Here is a 20071-nt window from a genome sequence, read left to right on the forward strand (position 1 = left end):
GACTGCTGCTCTAGCTCAGAGTATCTGTGAAATGACAAACTTGCTGAAGCAGATGCAATTGAATCAACAGCAAGTTCAGCAAGCTCAACCTTCTCCAGCACAGCAAGGTCAACAGTTAGTCCCACAGAGAGTCTGCAGCATTTGTGCTGATTATACCCATTATACTGATGAATGCCCGCAGCTCCAGCAGGAAGACAACATGGTGGCATCCACTCATAACTTCTATGACCGCCCCAACCAAGGGTACAATCAAAGTGGAAATCATAACCATGGATGGTAGGATAATTCTAACCAGAATTGGAAGGACAACAATAACAGAGGAGGCAAGATAATCAGGGAAATCAGAGGTGGAATAATAACAACAACAGGCAGTAGAATCAACCTTACAGAGCACCTCACTTGAGGTAATCTCAAGGACTACAGAATACCCAACAGCAGACTTCTCAATTTACTCATCCTTCTTCATCTTCTAATGAAGAGTTACTATAATCCTTTGAGCGAAGACAACAGACCATGGAAAATAACATTATGAATAACATTAATGCCAGTCTGAATGGTCTGACCTCTACTTTGCAAGCTCTTGTCTCACAGATTGGATCAATGCAAAATTCCAATAACCAACCTTCAAGTTCCACTGGAATTCCCTCTCAACAATTACCCAATCCAAAGGGGGGCATTAATGCCATCACCCTCAGGTCCGGAACCATACTTCAGGAGAGGAATCAGGAGGAGCTAAGCCCACTAGAACACGCGTCAGCTGAAGAGGTAGTAGGAATAGAAGATGTTGAAGAGGAAGAGGACATACAGGACATGGCTGAAAAAGAAGAAGCCCAACCACAGGAGGAAGCACCAAAAGGCGCAGACACTGTAGAAAACACCACTCCCATTCCATTTCCACAACTTGTAAGGAAGCCCAGGAAGCAGCTGGAACCCGATCCCAAAATGGTAGAAATATTCAAAAAGGTTAAGGTAACTGTTCCCCTTTTTGATGTTATTTAACAGGTACCTAAATATGCAAAGTTTCTAAAAGATTTATGTATACATCAAGACAAAATTAATGAATTAGAAACTATTCCTTTAGGTAGTTCCATATCTGCTTTAATGGGAGGATTACCTGAAAAGTGTAGTGACCCAGGTCCTTGTATAGTTAGTTGTACTATTGGTGGAGTAGTAATTTATGATTGCATGTGTGATTTAGGAGCATGTGTTAGTATAATGCCTTTGTCTATATATGATATTTTGAGGCTCCCTCCCTTAAAAAGGTCGGTAGCTCGTTTTGTGTTAGCAGATAAAAGCATTATTACAGTGGCTGGAGTTGCTGTAGATGTTTTAGTGAACATTAAAGGGCTTACATTTCCCACTGATTTTTATATCTTGGAGATGTCCCATAATGACTCAGATAAGCCATCATCAATCCTACTTGGAAGACCATTCCTGAAGACATCAAAATTCAAATTGGATGCTTTTTCAGGAACATACTCTTTTGAAATAGATGGCCGAATAATGATCTTCAATCTGAATGGAGTCATAAACAACCCTCCAGAAGATCATTCTATCTTCCAGTGTGATGTCATAGATGAAACTGTAGCTGAAGTTCACAAGGAAGAATTAGAAGAGAGGCATGTTGGACAAGGTCCAAGTGTGGGGACCCTCTTGACTGACAATGAGGGCACCTCAGCATTTTCACAAGCTCCAGACAATCCAAAACCTGCCCATGATCAGAAGTTGGAATTAAAACCTCTCCCTCCATATCTCAAATATGCTTATCTCGAAGATGAGCAGAAGTTTCCAGTTATCATTGCAAGGGAACTCACTTCTCAACAAGAAGAGCAGTTACTTGATGTACTGAGGAAGCATAAGAAGGCAATTGGGTGGAGTTTGGCAAACATAGTAGGCATCAACCCTCAAGTATATGAGCACAGAATATTTTTAGAAGAGGGAGCAAGACTTGTCCGTCAACCCCAAAGAAGATTGAATTCCACTATCTTGGAAGTTGTCAAAAAGGAAGTGACCAGACTATTGGAAGCAGATATCATCTATCCTATTTCAGACAGTGAATGGGTTAGCCCAGTGCAAGTGGTGCCCAAGAAGTCTGGAGTCACTACAGTGAAGAATGAGCATGGAGAGCTCATAGCAACTAGAGTTCAGAATGCTTGGAGAGTCTGTATTGATTACAGGCGTCTCAACTAAGGCACCCGTAAGGATCACTACCCACTTTCATTCATTGATCAAATGTTGGATCGCCTGTCAGGTAAATCACATTATTGCTTTTTAGATGGTTACACAGGTTATTTCCAGATTCATATAGCTCCTGAGGATCAGGAAAAGACCACTTTTACATGTCCTTTTGGGACTTATGCTTACAAGAGAATGCCCTTTGGCTTGTGCAATGCACCAGCTACTTTCCAAAGGTGCATGATGAGTCTTTTCTCTGATCTTATTGAGAACTGTATGGAGGTTTTTATGGACGATTTTAGCATTTATGGTGATTTTTTTAACCTTTGCTTAGATGGATTATCTAGAGTATTAGATAGATGTGTTAATACAAACCTTGTATTAAATTTTGAAAAATGTCACTTTATGGTAAAACAAGGGATTGTATTAGGACATGTGGTATCTAATAATGGCATTTCTGTAGACCCAACAAAGGTGAATGTTATTTCTAGTTTACCTTACCCCTCCTCTGTGAGGGAAGTCCGTTCGTTCCTTGGCCATGCAGGTTTTTACAGGAGATTTATTAAGGACTTTAGTAAGGTAGCACTTCCCTTATCCAGATTACTGCAGAAGGATATTGAGTTCGAGTTCAGTGAGGATTGCAAACAAGCGTTTGATAAGCTGAAGGCCGCCCTGACTCGAGCCCCAATTGTGAGAGGACCAGACTGAAGCCAGCCGTTTGAAATCATGTGTGATGCTTCTAACCATGCAAGATAGAATGAATGCATATCAATGCAAATGGAATACAAGTGTCATAGAAATTAGCATTGACTTATAATTAATAATAGCCAACAATTTAAAACAAGTCACGAAGCACCAAAATAATGCAAGAAAAGATGCAACAGTTGAATAAGACATTTAACACCAATGACAAAATAGGAAGTTAGAAAAGAAAATAAAAGCATTAACAAAATTAAAATGTAATGAAGGAAAGTATGCAAATGTAATAAGAAAAATAGAATGAAAGAGAATGAGGATGAGAAATTAAAGAAATGAACAAGAAGAAAGTAAGAAAGGAGGGAGAAAGAAGGAGAAAGGTGAGAAGAACGAAGAAGGAAATGAAAAACAGGACGCGACGCGCGAGCTTGCATCACGCGTGCGCGTGAAAACGGAAACGTCCAGGTGACGCGTAAGCGTTGCCCATGCGAACGCATGGGTGGCCAAAAATGCACACTGACGTGTGAGCGTCGGTCACACGTACGCGTGACTGCTCGCGCGATTCCAGCACAGTGGCAGCCCAACTCTCTGTTCAATTACCTTACTACGCCAATTTTTCATTCCACGCGTATGCGTCACGGGCACTTACGCATGGATTGGAGAAAACTCATGGGACGCGTACGCGTGGGGCACGCGTACGTGTGGGTTGGCTTATACGCCAGGCACTCCTCCTGCTCGACTATCGCGCAACTCTCTGTTCATTTGCGCATACACACACAACGCGTGCGCGTCGTAGACGCTTGCGCGTCGGTCCCCTTTTTTCTTTTATATATGTAGAATGCAGGTGATGATGCAGAAACTATGAATCAACACTGATAAAAATAAAATAAAATAAAAATAATAATAAAAATGAAAGATCATACCATGGTGGGTTGTCTCCCACCTAGCACTTTTAGTTATTGTCCTTAAGTTGGACATTTGGTGGGCTCCTTGTCATGGTGGCTTGTGCTTGAACTCATCTTGAAACTGCCACCAATGCTTGGACTTCCAATAAGCTTCAACATCTCCAAATAAATTCACCAAGCCTTGATGAAGTTCTCCACAAGCTTTGAGCTCCCAAAATTGATCCTCTTATATGCCTGAATCCCAAATCTTGTTTCTACACCCGTCTTCAAGTTGATCATCATGATTCCATCCGGGTGGTTTAACCTTGGAATTCTCATTTAAGCACCCAAACATCCTCCTAGACCCAATCAATTGAGAATTATACCAACCCTTTGATGACAAGTCATCTTATGCTAGTATTACAAGCATTTTTCATTAGTTTCATTATGTTTTATGCACTTTCTTGAACAATAAGTAAGTGATTGGAGTAGATTTTCATGATTATCTTGAACCAATCAAACATCATGTATTTTACACTAAATTATAGGTTTTATGCTAGAATTAATTGATTTTATAAATGATGCAAAGATCTTGTGATTTTGGTGAGGCTTTGATGTATTTGTTTGGTTGATGATAGGTAAAAACATAAAGGAAAAGAAGCAGAAAGCACAAATTTAGCTGAAACAGAGGAAAGAAGAAATTTTGGCACACTTTAAAGTTTGAGCACGCTTTAGACCTTAGGCCACGCATTTAAAAGCGTGGCCCATGACAAGAAAGCATTGCGTTCAAAAGGAAGCAAAGGGCCAGCGCTAAAAATTGCAAACGGAGCGCTCAACCAAGGAACCAAACTCGCGGACCAAGACATGCCCAGGAGGTAGCGTTCAAAGAAGTGAACACTACGTTCACTATCCTTCCCTTTTTCGTGACCATTAAACCAAGGGAAGCTGTGCTCAAAGCAAAACAAAGGAGTAGCGCTCAAAAGTGTGCACGTAGCATTCACTTTTGTGAACTTTATCGTGACACAAGGCCAAGCACCAAGGGAGCAAGGCTAGCATTCAAAGGATGCAACGTAGCGCTCGAAGAGGGAGCACCAAGGGAGCTGAGCACGCATCAAGACAAGGAAGGGTAGCGCTAAATAATTTGAGCGTAGCGCTCCCTTTTGGCAATATTTTCGCGTTTCTCTTGCGAAGGAAGACTCAACAAAGGGCTAGCATTGGAGGAGTGAACGTTGCGTTCACTTATTGAACGCTATAGGCAAGGAGCAATGCACACGAGGGGAGCCACAAGAGTGAATGTAGCGTTCACAAAACCCAACTGAACGCTCCCTTGGGAGCTAACTACATATTCCCCCAACCCATTTTCAATGAAATGCTATCCAGATCCATTGTTTCTTCAAATCCAAAATCAAAAGGCCCATTCCAAAATCTAAAGACCAAAATAGAAAGTGTATAAATAGGATCAAATTCAATTTGTAAAGGACTTTTAGCTCATTTTTAGTTTTCACTTTTAAATTTTTATTTGGAATTTGGGGAATTGGGATTAGATCTAGTTTTCTTTCTGTTTTCATTTTCTTTCTTCTGCAACTTCTACTTTCTGTTTTGGGTTTTTGAATTGAGATTGAAGAGCTCCATTGATTCTTGATCTGAGAATCGTCTTTGCTTTTCTTTCATATAGTTTTGGGAATTGGAGAATTGGATCTAAGTTTCCTTTGCTGTTTTCATTTTCATTTTCTTCTGCAATTTCTTTTCTGATTGGTCAAGGGAGTAATTGAGATCTAGATTGCTTTCTGATCACATTGCTCTTCTTTGATCTTTAATTTCTCTTTTAGAATTTCATAATTGAACTAAGTTTTCTTGCTGATTTGTTTTTTGAAGTAATTTTCCATTTCTGTCTTAGCTACTGAGATCCAGATCTGAACTTCAACTTACATTTTCTAGTTCAATTCTGAATTCCAGTACCCAAATCCCTTTTATTCTTCAAGCAATTTACATTTTCCAGCAATTTAGATTCAGCAATTTAAGTTTCTTGCACTTTAAGTTTCAGTCATTTACTTTTCTTGCAATTTAAGTTTCAGCTCTTTTACTTTCTTGCTCTTTAAGTTTCTGTAATTTACTTCTTCTGCACTTTAAGATTCAGTCAATTTACCTTCTCCTCTTTATTTACTTGCAATTTAGCTTGTGTTAATCAAGTTTCACTCATATCATCAAATATTCGCTTAACTAAATTCATCACCTAACTAAAATTGCTCAATCCATCAATCCCTATGGGATCGACCTCACTCTTGTGAGTAATTACTACTTGATGCGACCCGGTACACTTGCCGGTGAGTTTTGTGTGGAATCATTTTTTCCTCATCAAGTTTTTGGCACCGTTGCTGGGGATTGATTTAGATTGACAATGATTAAGTAGGGTGATAATCTAGATTAAGAATTTTCTTTTTATTTTTACTAAGCACACTAACTGTTTGAGTTTTTGTTTAAGCTAACATTCACCTCACTCTAGCAGTAGAGTGAATTGCTTTTGGTTTCTGGTTTTATGCTTTATGTCAGGAGGAGGAAGAGGTGAATCCACATCTTTTAACCTTGGCGAGAGAACCCTCCGAAGATTGAGAAGAGAAGCAAGAGGAAAGGAAATTATTGGTGAAGAGGAATCAAAAGGGGAGGATCAAGTAATGGATGATGACATCCCAAATCACACTGATGGTGTGGCCAACAACAATGGCCAGCCTCAGAGAAGAGTCTTAGCTTCCTATACTATCCCCAACCTAAAGAGTTGTGGGAGTAGCATACTAACTCCCAATGTCAATGCCAATAACTTCGACCTCAAGCCTCAATTAATTACCCTAGTTCAAAACAATTGTCAATATGGAGGTAGTGTTGCTGAGGATCCAAACCAACACCTCTCTGTGTTTTTGAGAATCTGTGACACTGTCAAAACCAATGGAGTCAACCCTGACATCTATAAGCTTCTTTTATTCCCATTTTCACTGAGAGACAAAGCCACACATTGGTTAGAAACCTTCCCCAAAGAAAGCATTACCAGCTAGGATGATTTGGTTAGCAAATTTCTAGCCAAATTTTATCCACACCAAAGAGTCATCAAGCTAAAAACTTATGTGCAAACCTTCAAACAGCAAGAAGAAGAGTCGTTGTATGAAGCTTGGGAGAGGTATAAAGGTCTAATCAGAAGGTGTCCACAGGGAATATTCAGTGAATGGGTGGAGTTGCAAAATTTCTATGAAGGCTTATCCTTACCTTCAAGGAAAGCTTTGGATTATTCCTCAGGAGGATCTTTGCAAATGATGAAAACTACTCAAGAGGCACATGATCTCATAGACATGGTGGCCAACAATGAGTATTTCTGTTCCCCTGAAAGGCAAGCAGGTCCAAAGAAGGGTGTATTTGAGCTTGAAGGAGTTGATACTATATTAGCTCAGAATAAACTCATGCACCAGCAGCTCCAATAATAAATTGAAATAATGTCAAAGAGGATGGATGGATTGCAACTTGCAGTAGTGAGCACAACTAACCAACCATCAATGGTGTGGGGACAGCAGGAGGATGAACAAGTGTAGTACATGCAAAATCAAAGTTCTGGATCACACTACAACAAACAAGGCTTTTCGCAACGGTCAAAAACCGTTGCCGTAGATTGAAAAACCGTTCCCAAAACTTTAGGCAACGCTTTGGCAACGGTTTTTGACCTGTGGTATATGCGGCCGTTACCAATGCTCAAAGGCAACGGTTTTTTACCTAAGGCAACAGTAACAAAAAAACCGTTGCCACAGTTAGTGCCTAAGACAACGGTTTTGACGAAAAATTTTAAACAACGGTTTTGATCCGTTACTCAATAAGCAACGGTTTCGAACCGTTCCTATTAATATGACAACGGTTTAAAACCGTAACTGGATAGGCAACGGTTTTAAACTGTTGTCGTTTTATTATTCACATAGCCAACGGTTTTAAACCGTTACTGTTGGTGCCAGGTTTCGGCAACGGTTTTTGAACCGTTGCCAGTTTATAGCCATCTATGACAACGGTTTTAAAGCGTTGCAGTTGATGTCATTTTCGGCAACGGTTTTAATACCATTGCCATTTTATAGTCATCTAAAACAACGGTTTTAAAGCGTTACCTTTAGAGTCGCGTTTTGGCAACGGTTTTATTATGTAGTCCTCTTTGACAACGGTTTTAACACCATTGTCTTTTGTAACTATTGACAACGATTTTTTTGTGATATATAATTTTTTATTTACAATAGTTTTCTCGTGAATTAAATTAATTTCAGTTTTTTTTTAATTGTTTAGTGTCAATAAATATTCTAAACTATTTGAATTATGTCACTAAAGAAAAATAATTGAATATTTCCCATCAAATTTAACTTAAAAAAATTGTTGTAAGATCCACAATATCATCTAAGTTTGCAAAAAATATAATAACAAAAGAGAGAGTTGAAATAGCTAAGTAGCAAATAGTCATCATGTCCACAAGTTCATGACTTTTACCTTATAACATTTGCTTTTAAAAAGTTGACCTTAATCAAGTTCGATTTCCCCTTCAACATAGTTTTCCTGTAAACATAAAAAAAAATCAAATATAAAACTACACATCTTTAAGATATGATAACATATAGAAATTTTAACAATAAATAATACCTCTTCATGCACATCATTATTGTTCGGATCCCCTAAAGTGCTTCCTAATTGAGCAGCTAACATGTCAAGGTCCACTCCTGAGCTTTTTTGTTGTAGCATCATCTTAACAAGCGATTTTAGTTCATCTACTTCTTTTTGCATCACATCAACCTTATTCTCTAATGTTGCTTTTTCAGTTGCATGTTGCTGCTTAAGGGTGGCAATTTCCTCATTTTTCTTCAACAAAGTTGGTGTGGTTACTCTTCCGTGACATCGCACTCTCCCTGCCTTCTCTTTCCCAAATATGGATTGGAAAGCTCTAATTGCTGATTCTTTAGACTTTTTATTCTCAGCTTGCAAATGTGCCTATATTAATGTGAAGAAAAATAATAGTAATAAAATAAGAGTAAATACACAATTTGACTAAAGGCATATATCATTTGACAACATCAAAACAAATAATAGAGATTAAAAATAATGTCAAGATTCTTTAACTCAACGCAAGCATAAAAATAACCACAAGTGATGGACAAATTGCCAAGATACAAGAAATCCATAACCTATTTTAACCAAATTAACTCCTAATTAATACTTACTATAACATCCAGAGTGTCTTCATCCAATGATTTTCCCTTTGTGCTTTGGCGAGTCTCAACAAACATTTTTACTTGAGTAGGTGGTTCATTATTTTCCTTAGAAGCAGCCTATAAGTCCAATTCAAATAGCATTTATATAGAGTTAAAAGGAACACCACACATACACAAACAAATTCACAAAGAATTAAAAATTGTACCAATCTTGCACGTATTCTTGCAAAATTTATTGGTCCCTTTTGATGCCTAAATTTCTGTTGTGCCCTATTTTTCTTATTCTGCGCAGACATTTTCTACATAACAAGAGACAAGTATTATCAACAAATCATCAAACTTCACTCATATGTGTATATAATATAATTGCATAAACAATTACACTAAGTTTCACATGTCTTACCTTAACTTTCTCAGTTCTCCAATAAGCAATTAACTTGCGAAAATGACTCTCAGGTATGCTCTTAGGACGATTTTTCAGCATCTCATTAACACATTTGTATGGCAGAAAATGAGTTTGCTTTATTGTAGTCTTATACCTTCTCCAGTAGTCATTGATACGAGCAAGGACCATCCTCTTTCCTTCAGTTGGAATAATGAATTTAGCCTATAAAACACAATTATTTTTTGCTAGTAAGAATAAAATACATGTGTACATTTCCAAATACTTTCTAAAAGAAACAAGACTAAAGTTCTCACTTGAACATATTCCCAAATGGCTTCTTTATCTTTAATTCCCTTCCAATTTGTGTAAATTAATGGACAAAAATCTGAATTCCTTGCCACTGTGCCCAAAAATTTGCTCAAGTTGTTTACAGCTTCATCAGTAGGACCAATTGCCTCTCCTTCACTATCTAGAGTAATTTGTTCTCTATCTTCCAACTGTCTTGCATGAATCTTCAAGCATTGTGTAGGTCCTCGTGTTTTCTTCACTATTGTCTCTATACAAAGATATTAATTATATATGACATTTTCTAGCATTAAACATGACATTTCTGAATTTAAAAAAACAGCAAAATCAATCCATATGAACTCACTAAAATCAAATCAGCACTAATCAAGATCAATTTATATGAATTAAATGGCAGCAAGCGGAAATGGCAATCAGCAGCGATATAAAAATTAGCATAATAAGCCATTAACAAGGATAAAACAGCACGCACTATACAATTTGACAAGAGAACATTCCAGGCATCAGCAGCAACCAAAAAGTTCAACCTAAATCCACTACAAATCAGATATGACTTCCTAGTTCCTAAGCACCTATAATCCACTAAGCATGCATAGCTAAATCGACTAATTTAACAAAAACTGAACAAACTAATTAAACTAAGAAACTTAAACAGGGAAAAAATTGAGAAATTTCAACAGCACTCTGGCAGTAAATAGGACATTTCTGAATTTAAACAAACAGCAAAATCAACCCATATGAACTCACTAAAATCAAATCAGCACTAATCAAGATCAATTTATATGAATTAAATGGCAGCAAGCAGAAATGGCAATCAGCAGCGATATAAAAATTAGCATAATAAGCCATTAACAAGGATAAAACAGATATAATTTCCTAGTTCCTAGTTCCTAAACCAGGCATCAGCAGCAACCAAAAAGTTCAACCTAAATCCACTACAAATCAGATATGACTTCCTAGTTCCTAACCACCTATAATCCACTAAGCATGCATAGCTAAATCGACTAATTTAACAAAAACTGAACAAACTAATTAAACTAAGAAACTATAAACAGGGAAAAAAATTGAGAAATTTCGACAGCACTCTGGCAGTAAACAGGACGTTTCTGAATTTAAACAAACAGCAAAATCAACCCATATGAACTCACTAAAATCAAATCAGCACTAATCAAGATCAATTTATATGAATTAAATGGCAGCAAGCAGAAATGGCAATCAGCAGCGATATAAAAATTAGCATAATAAGCCATTAACAAGGATAAAACAGCACGCACTATACAATTTGAGAAGAGAACATTCCAGGCATCAGCAGTAACCAAAAAGTTCAACCTAAATCCACTACAAATCAGATATAATTTCCTATTTCCTAACCACCTATAATCCACTAAGCATGCATAACCAAAAGTTTACCTTTCAAAGTATTGTCTAAGTTCTCAGCCTCAGTTGGATTAATATAATCCTTGTCCTGCTCCTCTATAATATCTCCTTCATTCTCATCTAATTGCTCTTCACCATCAAGTTCATTGTTAAGTTTAAGAAATGTATCAATCGGCATTGAAGCAAATTGACGTGTTTTTCCCTTCTTAGTTGGCCTTTCTTGCAAGCTGCCACAATCTTCAATGTCATCTTCAATTGTGGTCTCTTTTCTCTTCAAATCTTTACTCATTCTAGAATCTATTCTGTAGTATTCTTGTGAGCCATAGCAGTAGATTTAGAAGGAAGTTCCTTTTCTTGTCTACATGTTGATCCTTGTGAGTGAGTCATACTTGCTTCCTTCTGTACTTTACTTTTCTTCAAATTCTGCCCTTTTTCTTTTGCAACTTTTGGCTTTTCTACAAAATTCTGCTTATCATTTGCTTGGATACCATTTTTTCTTAACAGCTGCTCCCTTTCCCTATCACTAAGGGTTTTTATCCTCTTAAGTGGTGGTGGTGGTTGATGTTGCTGCTGACCGGAAGACATCTTTTCTCGCTTAACTTCCATATTTTTGAAGAACTTTGCACGCAATTCAGCACTTGACTTTGAATCTATCTCATTTTCAATGAATTTTTTGAACATTTTCTGAAAAAATAAATAAAATCTATTAACATAACAGAAAAAAATCAGATCACATATTAAAAGAACCAAGAATCTATAAGAAATGCACCTGTTCATAAATAATTACACCAAAAATAAAACTCAAAAAAATTATTCTATGTTGAGAAGAGAAATCTCTTTAAAGATCAGAATCATCATCATATTCAGCTTGTTGTAGAACAAGTGAAGGTTTCTCAATGATTGTATTTGGCATGTCTTCTCTAGTCCATTGAACTTCACAATTATCCTTTGGGACAAACAAATTATTCGCTTGATCAAAGGGGTCCTTCTGATTAGACTCTTCGGCTTCAACATCATACCCATCATACATATTGAATAAATCCCTTGGCACTGTGTCCATGACATAATGCTTGTCTTCGTTAAAAGGGTCTTGAATATAAAAGCATTGGTGGACTTGTGAAGCTAATACAAAAGGATCATCCCGAGAACATCTTTTATTAAAGTGAACTGAAGTTAGACCAAAATTCTCTTCCTCAACTTCAAACCAATCACAATTGAAAAGAACAAATTTGAAACATGCATAATAGTCTAACTCAATTATGTCATTTATTGCACCAAAATATGTTACGGCTTTTGTCATTGGGTTGTTGTCCTTGGCACTAGCAAAGCTTGGTGTTTCGCACACCAAAGTCACACCACTATTTTGAGTTGTGTGGCTTGCATCATGTTCTCTAATTTGAAATTTGTAGCCATTGATTACATAACTAGAAAATCGTTTTGCAACTGTGTTTGGGCCTCTAGACAAATCTTTAAGTTGTTTCGGAACATCTTCATGAGAAGCACGCTCTTTTAACCATTCACTAAAATCATGGCTTAGAGTTTTTGCCTTCTTCCATTTTCTACCTTTAGTTTGATTGTTGACATGTTCCTCATACTCTCTAAAGTAAGTAAAAAGCGAGTAAGTTAAATTTGCTAATAGAGAATTCGTAATTGGAAAATATATAAGAAAAATACCTAATGTAGTCTTTAATTTTATCACAATTGAATAAGATGTACCGATGAGCTTGTATTTTTGAGTTGGTATCTAGAGAAAAAGGTTGCCATTTGCTCTTTCCACCAATTGGTCGCCCCAAGCATGCAAAGTAGCTATCATGACATACGTCAGCTTCACTGCAATTATCATAATTTTGTGTCCTCCTACTCAGCCTTGTATCCACATCAGGTTTTCTTTCTGTATTTTATTTCTTCTGCAACTTCTAATTTTCTATTTTGAATCTTGAATTGGGATTGAAGGGTTTTGATGCACGAAATTGTGATCACACTTTTCACAACTCCGCATAACTAACCAGCAAGTGCACTGGGTAGTCCAAGCAATACCTTACGTGAGTAAGGGTCGATCCCACGGAGATTGTCGGCTTGAAGCAAGCTATTGTCATCTTGTAAATCTTAGTCAGGCAGATTCAAATGGTTATGAGGTTTTGATAATTAAAATATAAATAAAACATAAAATAAAATAAGATACTTATGTAATTCATTGGTGGGAATTTCAGATAAGCGTTTGGAGATGCTTTGTTGCTTCTGAACCTCTACTTTCTTATTATCTTCTTCCAATCATGCATGCTCCCTTCCATGGCAAGCTGTATGATCCTCTCGGATGAAAAATACTAGGTACGGTTTCTGCACGGCTAATCAACTGATGGATTTCTCGTCTCGGATGAAAAATACCAGGTACAGCAACCGCACGGCTAATCATCTATCGGTTCTCACTAGCGTCAGAATAGGATCTCTCTATCCTTTTGCACACTGTCTCTGTGCCAATCATTCGCGAGTTTGAAGCTCATCACAGTCATCCCTTCCCAGATCCTACTCGGAATACCACATACAAGGTTTAGACTTTCTGGATCTCAAGAATGCTGCCAATTGGTTCTAGCCTATACCATGAAGAGAAAATACTCTGGCTGTCGTCCAATGACTACGTTGAACATCATGTAGACCGCTTGTGGTTGTCAGGCACTGGTGCGCAGAAATCGTGACGGTTCCATTCCTTAGTAACGGCACTAAAAACTCAATACGCACATTCATAATCTTAGTTCTTTGTCACAACTTTGCACAACTAACCAGCAAGTGCACTGGGTCATCCAAGTAATAAACCTTACGTGAGTAAGGGTCGATCCCACGGAGATTGTCGGCTTGAAGCAAGCTATGGTCACCCTGTAAATCTCAGTCAGGCGGATTCAATTGATTATAGAAATTTAATAATTAAAAGATAAATAAAATATAAAATAAAGATAGTGATACTTATGTAATTTATTGGTGAGAATTTCAGATAAGCGTATAGAGATGCGTTCGTTCCTCCTGAACCTCTGCTTTTCTATTATCTTCTTCCAATCATTCATACTCCTTTCTATGGCAAGCTGTCGGTTAGGCATCACCGTTGTTAATGGCTACATCCTGTCCTCTCAGTGAAAATAGACCAATGCGGTGTCACTGCATGGCTAATCATCTGTCGGTTCTCGATCATACTGGAATAGGATCCATTGATCCTTTTGCGCTGTCACTACGCCCAGCACTCGCGAGTTTGAAGCTCGTCGCAGCCATCCCTTTCCAGATCCTACTCGGAATACCACAGACAAGGCTTAGACTTTTCGGATCTCAAGAATGGCCATCCATGGATTCTAACTTATACCACGAAGACTCTGATTAAGGAATCCCAGAGATATTCATTCAATCTAAGGTAGAACAGAATCCATAGTTGGAAATGATGATGACTGTCACGATCATCACATTTATATTGAGGTGCAAATGAATATCTTAGAATTGGAGTAAGCTTGAATTGAATAGAAAAATAATAGTACTTTGTATTAATTCGTGAGGAACAGCAGAGCTCCACACCTTAATCTATGGTGTGTAGAAACTCTACCGTTGAAAATACATAAGTGATGAAGGTTCAAGCATGGACGAATGGCCAGCTCCCATGATCTAAGAACTAAACATCCCCAGATGTCTAATACAATAGTAAAAAGTCCTATTTATGCTAAACTAGTTACTAGGGTTTACAGAATTGAGTAATTGATGCAGAAATTCACTTCCGGGGCCCACTTGGTGTGTGCTTGGGCTGAGTATTGAGCTTTACACATGTAGAGGCTTCTCATGGAGTTGAACGCCAGTTTGTAACCTGTTTCTGGCGTTTAACTCCACTTTGTAACCTGTTTCTGGCGTTTAACTCCAGAATGCAGCATGGAACTAGCGTTGAACGCCAGTTTGCGTCGTCTAAACTCGGACAAACTATGGACTATTATATATTGCTGGAAAGCCCTGGATGTCTACTTTCCAACGCAATTGAGTGCGCCATTTGGAGTTCTGTAGCTCCATAAAATCCACTTTGAGTGCAGGAAGGTCAGAATCTAGCAGCATCTGCAGTCCTTCTTCAATCTCTGAATCTGATTTTTGCTCAAGTCCCTCAATTTCAGCTAGAAAATACCTGAAATCACAGAAAAACACAAAAACTCATAGTAAAGTCCAGAAAAGTGATTTTTATTTAAAAACTAATAAAAATATGCTAAAAACTAACTGAATTATACTGAAAACTATGTAAAAACAATGCCAAAAAGCGTATAAATTATCCGCTCATCACAACACCAAACTTAAATTGTTGCTTGTCCCCAAGCAACTGAAAATCAAATAGGATAAAAAGAAGAGAATATACTATAAATTCCAAAATATCAATGAAACTTAGCTCCAATCAGATGAGCGGGACTTGTAGCTTTTTGCCTCTTGAATAGTTTTGGCATCTCACTTCGTCCATTGAAGTTCAGAATGATTGGCATCTATAGGAACATATAGTTCAGATAGTGTTATTGATTCTCCTAGTTCAGTATGTTGATTCTTGATCACAGCTACTTTATGAGTCTTGGCCGTGGCCCTAAGCACTTTATTTTCCAGTATTACCATCGGATACATAAATGCCACAGACATATAATTGGGTGAACCTTTTCAGATTGTGACTCAGCTTTGCTAAAGTCCCCAATTATAGGTGTCCAGGGTTCTTAAGCACACTCTTCTTTTACTTTGGACCTCGACTTTAACCGCTCAGTCTCAAGTTTTCACTTGACACCTTCATGCCACAAGCACATGGTTAGGGACAACTTGGTTTAGCCGCTTAGGCCAGGATTTTATTCCTTTAGGCCCTCCTATCCACTGATGCTCAAAGCCTTGGATCCTTTTTATTTACCCTTGCCTTTTGGTTTTAAGGGCTATTGGCTTTTTGCTCTTGCCTTTTGGTTTAAAGAGCTTTTGGCTTTTTCTGCTTGCTTTTTCTTTTTCTTTCTTTTTTTTTTGCTATTTTTTTTCTTTTTTTTTTCTGCAAGCTTTTGTATTCACTACTTTTTCTTGCTTCAAGAATCATTTTTATGATTTTTCAGATTATCAAATAACATGTCTCCTTTTCCTTATTCTTCAAGAGCCAACATATTTAACATTCATAAACAACAATTTCAAAAGACATATGCACTGTTCAAGCATTCATTCAGAAAACAAAAAGTATTGTCACCACATCAAAATAATTAAACTAGTTTCAAGGATGAATTCAAAACCATGTACTTCTTGTTCTTTTGTAATTAAAGCATTTTTCATTTAAGAGAGGTGATGGATTCATAGGACATTCATAGCTTTAAGAAATAGATACTTAAACATAAATGATCATATAGTAAAGACATAAACATAATTAAACATGAAGCATGGAAACCGAAAACAGAAAATAAATAGACAAGGAGATTAAGGAATGAGTCAACCTTAGTAAGGGTGGCGTCTTCCTCTTCTTGAAGAACCAATGGTGCTTTTGAGCTCCTCTATGTCTCTTCCTTGCCTTTGTTGCTCCTCCCTCATGGTTCTTTGATCTTCTCTAATCTCATGGAGGATGATGGAGTGCTCTTGGTGCTCCACTCTTAGTTGTCCCATATTGGAACTTAATTCTCCTAGGGAGGTGTTAATTTGCTCCCAATAGTTTTGTGGAGGAAAGTGCATCCCTTGAGAAATCTCAGGGATTTCATGGTGAGGAATTTTCTCATGCTCATGTTGAGGTCCATGATCTCTTATTTGCTCCATCCTTTTCTTAGTGATGGGCTTGTCCTCTTCAATGAGGATGTCTCCCTCTATGTCAATTCCTGCCGAATTGCAGAGGTGGCATATGAGGTGAAGAAAGGCTAACCTTGCCCAAGTGGAGGACTTGTCAGCCACCTTGTAAAGTTCTTGAGGTATAATCTCATGAACTTCCACCTCCTCTCCAATCATGATACTATGGATCATGATGGCTCGGTCTATAGTAACTTCAGACCGGTTACTAGTAGGAATGATTGAGTGTTGAATAAACTCTAACCATCCCCTAGCCACTGGTTTGAGGTCATGCCTTCTTAGTTGAACCGGCTTGCCTCTTGAGTCAATTTTCCATTGAGCTCCTTCCTCACATATGTCTATGAGGACTTGGTCCAACCTTTGATCAAAGTTGACCATTCATGTGTAGGGGCGTGCGTTCTCTTCCATCATTGGCAAGTTGAACGCTAGCCTTATATTTTCCGGACTGAAAACTAAGTATTTCCCCCGAACCATGGTGAGCCAATACTTTGGATTCGGATTCACACTTTGATCATGGTTCCTAGTGATCCATGCATTTGCATAGAACTCTTGAACCATTAGGATCCTGACTTGTTGAATGGGGTTGGTGAGAACTTCCCAACCTCTTCTTTGGATCTCAAGTCGGATCTCCAGATACTCATTCTTTTTGAGCTTGAAAGGAACCTCAGGGATCACTTTCTTCTTGGCCACAACTTCATAGAATTGGTCTTGATGGACCTTTGAGATGAATCTTTCCATCTCTCATGACTCAGAGGTGGAAGTAATTGCCTTCCCTTTCCTCTTTCTAGAGGTTTCTCTGGCCTTGGATGCCATAAATGGTTATGGAAAAACAAAAAGCTATGCTTTTACCACACCAAACTTAAAATGTTTGCTCGTCCCCGAGCAAAAGAAGAAAGAAAATAGTAGAAGAAGAAGAAAATAGAGGAGATGGGGGAAGAAGATGTATTCGGCCAAGGAAAAGAAGAGAAGGTTGCGTTGTGTGAAAATGAAGAAGGAGTGAGGGGTTTATATAGGAGTGAGGGGGGGTGTAGGGTTCGGCCATTAGGGTTGGGTTTGGGACGGAAAATAGTTTGAATTTTGAAGGTAGGTGGGGTTTATGGGGAAGAGAGAATGGATGTGAGTGGTAAAGAGGTGATGGGAAAGAGTGATTGAGGTGATTGGTGAAGGGTATTTGGGGAAAAGAGTTATGAAAAGGTGTGAAGAGGAGAGAAGAAGATGTGGGGATCTTGTGGGGTCCACAGATCAAGTGGGGTCAAGGACTTAACATCCCTGCTCCAATTAGGCGTGTAAAACGCCCTTGCTGTGCAATCCTGGCGTTTAACGCCAGACTGCTGCTTGTTTCTGGCGTTAAACGCCAGACTGCTCTCCTCCAGGGTGTGCTATTTTCAATGCTGTTTTTCATTCTATTTTAGATTTTTCAGTAGTTTTTATGACTTCATATGATCATCAACCTAATAAAACACGAAATAACAGAAAAAAAATAAAATAGATATAATTAAATAACATTGGGTTGCCTCCCAATAAGCGCTTCTTTAATGTCAATAGCTTGACAGTGAGCTCTCATGGAGCCTCACAGATAATCAGAGCAAAGTTGGAACCTCCCAACACCAAACTTAGAGTTTGAATATGGGGGTTCAACACCAAACTTAGAGTTTGGTTGTGGCCTCCCAACACCAAACTTAGAGTTTCACTGTGGGAGCTTTGGTTGACTCTGCAGTGAGAGAAACTTTTCATGCTTCCTCTCCATGGTTACAGAAGGAGATCCTTGAGTCTTAAACACAAGGTTGTCCTCATTCAGTTGGAGGACCAATTCTCCTCTGTCCACATCAATCACAGCTCTTGCTGTGGCTAGGAAGGGTCTTCCAAGGATGATGGATTCATCCTCATCCTTCCCAGTGTCTAGGATTATGAAATCAGCAGGGATGTAAAGGCCTTCAACCTTTACTAACACGTCCTCTACTTGTCCATATGCCTGTTTTCTTGAGTTGTCTGCCATCTCTAATGAGATTCTGGTAGCTTGCACCTCAAAGATCCCAAGTTTCTCCATTACAAAGAGTGGCATTAAGTTTATTCCTGACCCTAGGTCACACAGAGCCTTCTCAAAGGTCATGGTGCCTATGGTACAGGGTATTAAGAATTTGCCAGGATCCTGTTTCTTTTGAGGTAATTTCGCATTTAGTTCATTGGTGAGCAAGGGAGGTTCATCTTCCCAAGTTTCATTACCAAATATGCTTCATGATTGCACCAAGGTATTTAGCAACTTGCTCTTCAGTAATGTCTTCATCCTTTTCAGAGGAAGAATACTCATCAGAGCTCATGAAGGGCAGAAGAAGGTTCAATTGAATCTCTATGGTCTCTAGATGAGCCTCAGATTCTTTTGGTTCCTCAAAGGGGAACTCCTTATTGGTCACTGGACGTCCCAGGAGGTCTTCCTCACTAGGATTCACGTCTTCCTCTTTCCTTGTAGGTTTGGCCATGATGGTCAAATCAATGGCCTTGCACTCTCTCTTTGGCTTCTCTTCTGTATTGCTTGGGAGAGTACAAGGAGGAGTTTCAGTGACTCTTTTACTCAGCTGGCCCACTTGTACCTCCAAATTTCTAATGGAGGATCTTATTTCATTCATGAAACTCACAGTGGCCTTAGATAGATCAGAGACTATATTTGCTAAGCTAGATGGATTCTGTTCAGAATTCTCTGTCTGTTGCTGAGTGGATGATGGAAAAGGCTTGCTATTGCTAAACCTGTTTCTTCCACCATTATTAAAGCCTTGTTGAGGCTTTTGTTGATCCTTTCATGAGAAATTTGGATGATTTCTCCATGAGGGATTATAGGTGTTTCCATAGGGTTCACTCATGTAATTCACCTCTGCTATTGCAGGGTTCTCAGGATCATAAGTTTCTTCTTCAGAAGAGGCCTCTTTAGTACTGTTGGATGATTCCTTCAATCCATTCAGACTCTGAGAGATCATATTGACTTGCTGAGTCAATATTTTATTCTGAGCGAATATGGCATTCAGAGTATCAATTTCAAGAACTCCCTTCCTCTGAGGCGTCCCATTACTCACAGGATTCCTTTCAAAAGTGTACATGAAGTGGTTATTTGCAACCATGTCAATGAGTTCTTGAGCTTCTGCAGGCATTTTCTTTAGGTGAATGAATCCACCTGCAGAATGGTCCAATGACATTTTAGATAATTTAGACAGACCATCATAGAATATATCTAGGATGGTCCATTCTGA

The 20071-nt window shown here is 38.3% G+C and overlaps 1 protein-coding gene across 1 annotated transcript; it reads right to left on the reverse strand.

Moving 5' to 3' along the window:
* Window positions 1-8288: 8288 nt before the first annotated feature.
* Window positions 8289-9049, reverse strand: LOC148577652 (uncharacterized). Its single transcript, XM_088501558.1, has 3 exons — window positions 8984-9049; window positions 8409-8753; window positions 8289-8324 (listed from the first exon to the last, which is right to left on the reverse strand). The coding sequence occupies exons 1-3, from the start codon at window positions 9047-9049 to the stop codon at window positions 8289-8291; spliced, it is 447 nt and encodes a 148-aa protein (XP_088357684.1).
* Between the last annotated feature and the right edge of the window lie 11022 nt (window positions 9050-20071).

Source organism: Arachis ipaensis, chromosome B1 (genome assembly GCF_059453495.1).
Source record: "Arachis ipaensis isolate K30076 ecotype BB chromosome B1, ASM5945349v1, whole genome shotgun sequence".
Taxonomy (NCBI): domain Eukaryota; kingdom Viridiplantae; phylum Streptophyta; class Magnoliopsida; order Fabales; family Fabaceae; genus Arachis; species Arachis ipaensis.

Excerpts from the sequence above, each read along its gene's own strand:
- LOC148577652 (XM_088501558.1), bottom strand. The coding sequence starts at position 9,049 with ATGTTTGTTGAGACTCGCCAAAGCACAAAGGGAAAATCATTGGATGAA. Across the intron at positions 8,754-8,983 it reads AAGACACTCTGGATGTTATA|GCACATTTGCAAGCTGAGAA; the intron begins GTAAGTATTAAT and ends ACATTAATATAG. Across the intron at positions 8,325-8,408 it reads ATAATGATGTGCATGAAGAG|GAAAACTATGTTGAAGGGGA; the intron begins GTATTATTTATT and ends TTATGTTTACAG.